The sequence below is a fragment of the Pipra filicauda genome, unplaced genomic scaffold (genome assembly GCF_003945595.2).
Source record: "Pipra filicauda isolate LSUMZ 115617 unplaced genomic scaffold, ASM394559v2 scaffold190_size1978887_pilon, whole genome shotgun sequence".
In the NCBI taxonomy this organism is placed as follows: Eukaryota; Metazoa; Chordata; class Aves; order Passeriformes; family Pipridae; genus Pipra; species Pipra filicauda.
In genome coordinates, this window is record NW_024104299.1 from 1195841 (window position 1) to 1205874 (window position 10034).

The following is a 10034-nucleotide window of genomic DNA, read 5'->3' on the forward strand; positions in this document are numbered from 1 at the left end:
TGAGGAAGTGCTGGGAGAGCTGAGTTCAGCCTGAAGTAGAGAAGGCTCCGGGAACACCTTACTGGGGCCTTTCAGTACTGAAAGGGGACTTATAAGAAAGATCTTACCAGAATTTTTATCAAGGCCTATTGTGATAGGACAAGGGGTAATGGTTTTAAAGTAAAAGAGGGTTGATTTAGATTGGATGTAAGGAATAAGTTTTTTACAATGACGGTGGTTAAACATGCCACAGGTTGCCCAGAGAGGTGGTAGATGTCCCATCCCTGGAAACATTCAAGGTCAGGCTGAACAGGGCTCTGAGCAATTTGATCTAGTTGAAGATGTCCCTGCTCTTTGCAGGGGGTTGGACTAGATGATGTTTAAAGATCCCTTCCAGCCCAAATTGTTCTATCAGTCTATGAAATGAGACATGATGCCCTGGCTGGCAGCATTGTGAAGGTTGTCCTGCTTCTGCTAAAGCAAAGAGAGAAGTGTCTGCTTTTCCTAACAGGACTTGGCATCTCCCTTGGCTTGAGTAACTGGAGTTGTCTTGTGCCCCAAATAGTAAGTACTGACTTGTTGAGAATGAGATTTTTTTTTAATCAAACCCAGTAATAAAACTGTAACTTTGTTTTACTGTTTACTCAAGTACTGTCTTTTTGCTTTCATATCTGCCTCCATTAAACAAAATAAGTAAGAGATGGGATTTATCTAACAGTGGCAGGGAGGTGGCTTGAGGGCTGGCTGCTCTTGGCAGCTCAGACTTCTTCCCTAAGTTTTTAAGAATTTTACAGAGGCTAAGATGTGAACTTCCTTTAAAGAGAGAAAAAATAACCCCATGCATGTTCACCGCTCCATCATCCACTCAAGCAAATAAAAAGAAACCACTCTGTTTATTTAATCTGAAATGGATCAGTTCAAAATGTACAGAAAAAGCAGTACAAATTTACAAATATACATAATCTGATTTTGCATTCTTCAGTCATCATACTTTGTAGTAGTCTAGCTTAAAAAAAAATTCACATTTCTGATACTGCCTCCTCTCACCTTCACAACATGGCATCTGAATCCTCCAGTCCAAATGATTACATGATGGTTGGAGCTCTGTCCTCGAGCTCTTTATCAACCACGATTGCCAAACCCTGTGTAAACACCATTACTCAACTACTTCTTTAAATCCACTTGGCATCTCAGTGTTCCTTCTTTCATTGCCCTTCCACATATCACCGCTCATTTCACAGATTATTTTAATAGTGAGAATTCAGCAGAGACAAGGCAACAATTGCAAGTATTTGCTATTTAGAGCTGTTGGAAGGCTTGAGGAAAGTTGCTAATGTGGTTGGAAATACTGCCATTTAAGATAAAAGGATTTATGTTGCTGACAAAGATTGCATTAGGATGTAAAGCCCTATTAAAAAAAAAGCTTAAATAATATTAAGAATCATTAAAAATTGCTTTTAAATAAATAAATAATAAATAGAAATAAATAAAGCCATTTTAGAGCCAGTGGAATTTTAACACTCAATCTGTCTTTTAAAATAATTACTTTGCGGGGGTTTTTTTGCAGTTTTCGGTGAAGATACCTCAAATAATCCAGTGCCATAAATATTTTCAATAAAAATACTGTGTTCAAGGGCATCTTCATCCAGGTTCGAGTGAAGCATTTCAAAGCAGCAAAAAGAGAGTGGTCTGGTTTCTCTCTTCAGTATTTGCCTGGATGGACACTCTTTTTGGAATTGTTTTTCAGGCTGTTGAATATCTCTTTGGTGCCATTCTGCCACTGAAGAACAAGATCCATGGGGGTTTTCCCTTGCTGGTTAAAAAAGCAGAGGAAGCATGATTTAATTTCATCCAGTGGTTGCCGAGTCCTTGTTCTTTCCTAGATACATCACTGCATCTCCTGATGTGAGACCTCTCTGCACACACAGGCTCAAGACTTAGTCTCGCTCCCTAAGGTCAGAGTACTTTTGCTCTACAGAGCAAAACGTTTCAGTGAGTCTAACCATATTGGCAAATACTGTGATTAGCAGAACATGCAGGTGTTACTTTTCTTCTAGTTTCAACTGATTAGAAATATATTTAGGTGAAACCTCAATAAGATGCTTTTCTCCTTAATTCAGAATTCAGATAAGAATTTGTACTGGTTAATTAGGGTATGAACCACAGGAATTAAATAAGACCAATTTTTGTGTGCAGACAAAGTCTGAGAAAGCAAGTCTCTGGCCTTTAGGGCTTTATCTTCTATCATTGTCATACCCTGATGAGGGATAATGCCAGGAGCTACCCTGCTTCAGGGAGGTGGGTAGAGAGTAGGGAGTGCAGAGTGCTCCAGTGACTGTTTTCTTCCTTGTACCCTGAAGTTTTGATTGATTGTCATTTAAAAACATTGACTGGCAATGTCAAACCCCATGCTACTGCTGCTAGATTTGGATTTGGGAGAAATGGTTTATGATGTGCTATATTTTAACAAGTAGTCACAGAGCTCCAGCAACACTGCTGCTGCTGCAGCTGTGAGCTGAGTCAGGTGTGGGACTTCTTGAAGCTCCCCTGAGCCACAGGGATTTGTTGCCCAGTGGTAAGGTTAACAGCCAGTCATCCAGATGTAGTGCTGGGGCTGGCTATCAGCTGTGGGCGTAACAGAAAGGAGATTTCTCTTGACAAGCCAAGATCTTTGTTGTCTCAGTGGTGGTCGAAGCCCAGGAGTTGTGCAGAGTAAGTGTCTGTCCATTGTATCTTTTCAATGTATGATATGAGTAATTAAAATAAATCTTAGAAAGATGTGATGCTTTTTAAGTGGCAGCTGATGCTTTCTAGTTTTAAAAGAGGTACTAGGTTTTTCTCTTTTTCCCTGACCTCCCCCAAGTTTCACTTTCCCTGCCGCAGCTCTGCTTTAATTAGCTCTGAAGTGATCTAATTAAGTCTATTCACAGTAGTTTCTCCCAGCCTTGAAGCCTATGGAACTGCTCTGAAGGGAAACTTATTTTAAAGCATTTTGAATTGCTTCATTTTTGTGCTATTACTTACGCAGTTCTTTAGAGTTAAATCTGCTCCGTGCAGAATCAGAAGCCGGATCATTTTGTAGCGGTTCAGCCTCACGGCGTCGTGCATTGGAGTGTCTCCTTCCTAGAGACACGAGACATGGACCACAACGTCAGTCCTGCCAGTCCAGCAGCACAGTCCAGCCCCAGCTACACAGTCAGGGATTTTTACAGGCAAGTGGAACTATCAAGGCAGTCAGCAGCTTGATGCCACCTGGTAGCTGACAGGTAAGAGGTTGCTGGTACTTACTCTGTCCCTGGCGTTGAGATCTGCTTCACAGGCAATGAGATGTTCCCCACAGTCGTATCGCCCTGTTCTCACAGCCACGTGCAAAGGGGTGCTGAGCAGCTGAGGGGGGAGGAGAGGAAGCTGTCAGTGGCATGGAACAGGTAAAAGCTGCTTCAAAAACAGCTGCCAAAAATTATCTACTAGGAGTAAGGATCAGCTTTTCATGTCCAATTAAAAAAGCTGCAGAGTCCCAGAAGCACATACCTTATCTCTTGCATTTATGTTTATCCCTTTGTCCAGTAAGAATTTCAGAACATCCAGACTACCTCCCCGACATGCCCAGTGCAGAGCTGTAGATTGAAGCTGCAGTAGGAAAACAAATTAAAAGGAATTTAATGTATCATTATATTAAGAAAGTTAAACTATTTTGATCAAATTTCTAAATAAAAAATAATTTTTATGCAATTTAACCTAAAGCACTTCACTGTGATCACTGAATTGTTTCTAGTAACAGCTTTTCTTATGTTGCCCTAATTTCTGCAGTACTGTGATTTTCTCACTCTTCATGCTAGCTGCATGTTGCTCCTAAAGACAGAGATCTTGGCAACGCTGCTGTGAGAGAGGATTTGTCTATTTGTCTGTGTTTTGTCTATTCTGTGAGCTTAAAAATTGTCTTTCACCAGGTATGTGGCTGGTATGTGCTAGTTAATGTTTTTTATTCAATGCCTTTTGGGTTCTAAAATGCATAGAAAATTAAGCTCAAGGGAAAGAATGGTTCTCTGTAAAAAACAGACAAAAACCCCACAGCTTGTCCAGATCCACAAAGTGAATTAGAACCCTTTTCCTCTACAAAATTCAATTTCTCTGCTTTGAGCTCTGCTGGAAGGAGTGGAATGTCCCTTGACAGTCCCACTGTTCCTGTTGTTCCTCCTGCTTCTCACAGCCTACATGAGCACTGCTGGGGAAGCAAGGCTGGCCAGTGCCAACTGTTCCGCAAAGGGACAAAGAGCTAGGAGTGGAGAAGCAAAAGAACAGCTGCAGAAGCTGTTGATACCCAGGAACCCTTGTGGCTGGCATTCCACAGGAGCAGGGGACTCTCCCGAGCCTGCCTTGAAATCCTGGTGGAGAATGTGCACATCACAGTGAGCCCTGGATGCATGTGTGGGACAGCGGTATCTCCAGCACCTGCTAGCAGGCTGAAGTGGTAGCCTGACCTCAGCTCTCTTACCCTAAGTTAGGCTTTACTGTTTGTGGCACTCGACTGGCCAGCGTGTTTCTCTGCTTCCTGTGTTTTCCAGCAACCATTTTGGCAAAGCAAGGCAGACAGCCCCTCCTCAAAAGTGAGACCTCTTCTCAGAAGTGTTATTTTAAGGATAAACTTACAAGACATTGTAAGGCCTTTTAATACTCCTTCTCTGTAAGAAGCACTTCTATAAGTGCTTCTCCTGGCACTTATAAAACAACAAGCAGTTTTTGGAAAGGTGTGAGTGGATGTGCATACCATGTCTTTCTGTTCAAGCCGGGCTCCAGCTTCCACCAACTTTTTCACCACCTCTAGATGTCCTTCAGAGCATGCCCTGTGCAACGCAGTGCGTTTGTACTGGCAATTGAAACAGTGCAAAGTCAGACATTATGTATCGCACAAGCATATGTTTAAAATCTTTTCTCCCCTTCTCCCTAGGATGATGGCAAATACATACTCTGTGCTGATTCATTTTTAACAGCTTATACTTTTGAAACCTGAAATCTGCTAAATATTAATAGCAACCTGATAGCTGAGGGCTGCCTACTCAGCATTTTAAAGGATGTGAGAAGTATCTGCAGTATGGCATTCAAATTTAATATGATGCCTGTTGAGTTCCCCATCCAACATGCTATACTGTATTTTGTCAATGCAGCTTATGCATTATGGAATGTGAGGGCAGGCAGCATCACTTATTTCTGTCTTTCTGCAGACAAATTTCTTACCTCCTCATCTGTAGCTTTGGAAGATCACCTACTACTGAAAATCAGGGTTTTCTGGGCACCAACCACTTTCTTTTAAATATAAAGACTCTTTTGAAGTAATATGATTTTGAAGGGTCTCAGTGGCCTGTTAATCACTAGAAAACTTGATGTACAAAAATTCTAGCATTTATTTCCTCCCCCCCTCCCTTTTTCCTCCTCATAAGGGTGGAAGCTACAAAACTTTGTGGTAAAAGTTATGTCTGTTCTGTTATAACCCCTCTTCTGTAGCAGGCTTTGCATTAGGAAGGAAGATTGTACCTCATCACAGACATTTGGATCCCCTTTGTCTGACAGGTATTTTTCAATTACTGGCAACTTATTCTCCAGCGCAGCTTTAAAGAACGTGGGTATATCCACAGGTCCTGTCTGATGGAAAGAATATAGAGGGCATAAACGTGTGTGGCACAAACACCCACTACTGCTTTATCCAGAATAAGGTGCTTTGAAGTAACTTACAATAACTTCTGGTTCAGGTTCCTTTAAAATGGGCACTTTCACTTTCTTGCATTTTTTCTTCTTCTTCAGCTGAATAATTTTTTCAAGATCCTCCAAGTTTTCAAGTTTTGTCCTTGCCTCTAATTTCTTTTTCTTCAACTGAAACAAATCAGGGAAGCCAGCAAGTTGAGCTGAGTGTGACCACCTCTTCCTTTTCAAAGTGGCAGGACAGCGTGTTACTATTCAGCTGCATTCCATTAAGACTGTATGAACTTTGAAATAAGCTGTCTTTTTTTAATATTATTATTTGCAGAGAGGGCTAATTGACCATTGGAATAAGTTACTAAGTGTGTGAGAAATTCTTTGTCATCTATAGTTTTTCATATTCCATTGGACCTCTTCCTAGCTTCTACTTCAGCCATATGTTGTGGGCTAGAGAGCGTGAATTTAGGCCAGGAGTCAGAGCAGCACTGCAGTCCCTTCTGGCACAAAAATTTAAAACATCTCATGTGCAGCTTATCAGAGCTGGGAAACTCCTGCAGTTTTAGCTGACTTCCACCAAACATTTTTTCTTCAACCACTTTTATGATGCATCCCCTAATTTATTGGAACTTAATTCTCTTTGCTTAAAAACATACCCTTAAATAAAGAACAAGGTTTAGACCGATCTTAGCATTTCAGTCAGCAAGTGTTTTATTTTGGTAAGCTACAAAGAATGTCCTCAGTGTCCTTGATGGGCAGTTCAATAAATGTTTAAGATTTCTTCAAGCCTGCTTGTAAAAAGCATCCAGGTATGAAGTCAGTATGGAGCACTGCTAATATCAAGGGAAAATGTGTTGCCTGAACTGAGATCCCATGAGGTGTCCTTGACTTCAGAAGGGGAATTCACAAACAAGGGGTAACTCAGGGTCAATACAGATGACAGATTCATGGTGTCATTAAGAGTAAATACCTTGATGATAACCTGTCATATAGAATACAGTTTTGTCAACTGAATTCTTATTCAGGCTATTTCCACCCTTTCTTTTTATTGTTCTCTCCATTTAGGGTTTGATCTGTAGATCATTGACCTTATAGAAAATAATTATACTGAGTGGACTGTGGATCAACTGGAGACCCAGAAAGTTCTTAGGACCCAGTTTTGGAGGAACTCAAAAAGCCTCTATAGCAAGAAATGATGTCTCTGTTGAAGGTTAAGTAGTAGTGTTTATTCTAATATTTCTGAGACTCGGTTTCCCACTCTTCGTTTTTCAGAAAAAAGTCTTGTTTCCCCTGCTAGTTAAACTTTTTCATTTCCAAATCACTTTAAATTTTTAGACCAGTTCGTTCCTTATTCACCACAGAATTCAAGATGTGTTTTGGGGGAAAAAAGCATCAGTTCTTAGGAATATGGGGAGAATTGTCATGCTCCAGGAATAGAAAATGGTATTTTTCTGTAGACCCGTATCACTTTCATTTGTAATTGTTCTTCCCAAATGTGCTAGTAAGCATAAAGTGTAATACCATGTTTTCATAAAAAGAACATTTTCATGGTAAATAAGACTTCTGGCTTCAGAAATGCACTCTTATGTCTTTTGTGGGTTAGTTATTTTTGGTAGCAGTCATTAGATGTGGAAGCTGAAGGTGGCTAACTGGCTCTGATTGCTCCCCCTTACTGACAGCTGGCACCAGGTGACTCTAGGCAAGAGGGAACCCCTACAGTTTCAGTCAGACATTATAGGGGATGGTTTGGGTTCTGCCTCAAAGCATTTCTGCCTGCAGCCATAGGCTACAGAAGTCAGCAGATCTCCATGGTGTTCAGTGTACTTTAGACCAACCTCCTTTGGTGGAGATCTTCCAAGGGTTATCCAGCTCACATGCACGTATTTCTAACTTAGAAAGAGGCAAAACTTCAAGGACTGCAGCAGGAAATGCACACACAAAAATCCAAGCAGAAAACCCAAGAGCCTACCTCTGCTTCTAGGTTTTTCTCCTTCTCGTAAGCCAGATCACCTCGGGTCAGTGAGTGCTCAGAGACTGTCTTTAGGTCATCCTGCTTCTCTAATCTCACAGCAGCTTCATACTCCCCATTTTTGAAGTCCTCAGGGAGGAAGCTGCCAGTCTCTTTATCATCCGCTTTCTTCCCAGTCACCTGTAAATGCAAACATGGCATAATATAATCAGCAGTGTCATGACTGCAGTGGTCATCACCTGGGATGGATTCCCTAGGGTGGACCTTGTTCCTGTCCTGTGTGGGACGGACTGAGTGCAGACATCATTCCACCTGTGCCTGGGTTAGCTGTGTGTGCAAATGGCTACACCAATCTCGCCCAAGGGCAGACTTCCCCCATCCACACAGCAACCCACCCTTGACATCCACCTTGGATCCAGATCCATGAGGCCAACTCACAGTCTAACTCCCTGCCTGGCTGCAGCTGAGGTGCTGCTATATTGACAAAAGCCAGAGGGTTGGGAAGAGCATCCTTTTTGTTCAGGGTCTTCTTGTTTGTTCACTTGCCAGCCTGTGTCAGACTAACCAGAAGGCCCTAAAAGGCTGTGGTGGAAAGAGCCACCCCAACCAGCCACTCTCACCCTGCGAGTGTTGAGTACGGGAACTAAGCAGGTAGCATGGGAGGAGAGGCTTCCTCCACTGGGACCTTCCAGCTCTATTGAAACACATCCCATGCAGTTAAATCAGGTTGTTGAATAATTTCAAGGCTGGTTTTACCCGTCACTGTGAGTACCAAAGTCTCATTTATAAGAGAATGGGAAAAGGATGTTCCCGCACAGAAGCTTTGTGGTGCTGTGCAGCAGTACAGCTTTCAATAGCTTTCAGAAATATTTCTGATGCCCAATTAAGTATGTACAAAGAGATGACTTATGCCAAAGAATTGAAGACAGCATGAACTAGTTAGGCTGTATGGCAGTTATATCTTAACATAGTCATCTGGGAAAATAAAAGCAGTGCTTTACTGTATCGTTCCTGTTTTTCCAGTTTCTCGAACAGATCAGACATTCTTAGTCTAAACACTGAAGTGGCATGTCCCATCACTTGTGGTCTGGTTTAGACATTATTTTTCAAAGGCTCGTCTACATCATGAACAGCAGTGGTTGTAAGAACTGTTAGTATATTATATTATTAGAAAACAATACTATTACTAAACTGTTTGTTTAGTATTATAAAATACTTTAGTTTCTCTGCATTAATAGCTTCTCTCAGTGCCTTATTAGATTGGAATTACTTAGAGTGATCATAAAATTCCTAGCTTCTAAAAAAGTAAAAATTAAAATCAAGGACAAAGGCAAATAAACAAGCTAAATCTGGTCAGTCTCTTCTTCCTGGTGAACTGTGCTCTGATGCAAAATCCAAACAGCTATGTAGCTGTATCTGTGGTGAACCCACTTCCCAAAGAAAGTTTAAAATGAAAATATAACAGGATAACAAAAAATATATAAGGGTTTGCACCTAGAGCACAGCAGTGCTCGTAACCTGCTAAATCAGTGATCCAGTAAGGCCATCTTTCTCTGCCTGGTGTAATGACAGCCTAGAAAGAAAAGTAATTGTCAGTAAATGAAGGAAGGTTGTACCTACCAGCTCTTCTACTTTCATCATCATCGTCATATTTGCTGGTGTTTGGAGGTTGTACTCCTGTACAGCCTGTATGGCTGAAACTCCCAAGGGCTCAGACCAGCTCTGCAGGGACCACCACACTCACTTTGCTTATATATCTTTGGGAGAACTGTGCTTGAATGAGATAATCTTCCAACCTGGGAATCCAAGTATGCCCCTTGTGCTTGCCAGCTGAGAGGTAGGCTCAGGCTCATTCCAGACATGTTAACGAGCCAGATCTGGTGTCGAGGCAGGGAGGGAGGGGGCGTCAGTTGGGCGAGGAGGGGTGAGCCTCAGACTGACCACACCGGGTATGTGAATCGGAATGAAATGTGAGCTCATCATTCTTTGGCAATGACTGCACTGCTCAGCAATGCGAGTCATTCTGTGTTCCCAGCGCCCACTAGGACAGCTGCCTGTTGATACAGCATTATAACTTCATCTTCTTTTTTTTTCTTAATTGACATTCAGATCACTGTAAGACACTGGAAAGGGTAAGTGGCTTATGTACAATGCTTGTAGCAATATCTTCCTGATAAATTGATTATTACCTCTAAAGTCTCGGCAACCCATTTTTTTCATTGCTATTTATTCTTGGATGATAAACAGTTTTAGGGGAAAGGCTTTTTCTCATCATGATGACAGTCTTCTATATTTGTTGAAAGGAATTCTCTGAGGGATTACTAAACCAGAATGATGTCTCTGGTGCTAAAAGGGCCTATGATGTGATAAGTTACAATCAGTGTAAGATCTCAAA

The 10034-nt window shown here is 41.6% G+C and overlaps 1 protein-coding gene across 1 annotated transcript; it reads right to left on the reverse strand.

The window, feature by feature from the left end:
• Window positions 1-1476: 1476 nt before the first annotated feature.
• On the reverse strand, window positions 1477-9289 carry ANKRD1 (ankyrin repeat domain 1). Its single transcript, XM_027717881.2, has 9 exons — window positions 9260-9289; window positions 7640-7819; window positions 5710-5847; window positions 5512-5619; window positions 4748-4846; window positions 3511-3609; window positions 3268-3366; window positions 3004-3102; window positions 1477-1792 (listed from the first exon to the last, which is right to left on the reverse strand). Exons 1-9 carry the CDS (start codon window positions 9287-9289, stop codon window positions 1682-1684), a joined length of 963 nt encoding a protein of 320 aa, XP_027573682.1. The 3' UTR covers window positions 1477-1681.
• Window positions 9290-10034: the final 745 nt, after the last annotated feature.

Bases quoted from the DNA above. Each gene is read 5' to 3' on its own strand.
- ANKRD1 (XM_027717881.2), bottom strand. From the start codon at position 9,289: ATGACGATGATGATGAAAGTAGAAGAGCTG. The intron at 5,620-5,709 runs GTAAGTTACTTC...TCTTTCCATCAG, and splicing joins AACCTGAACCAGAAGTTATT to ACAGGACCTGTGGATATACC. The intron at 3,610-4,747 runs GTATGCACATCC...TTCCTACTGCAG, and splicing joins GGCTTGAACAGAAAGACATG to CTTCAATCTACAGCTCTGCA.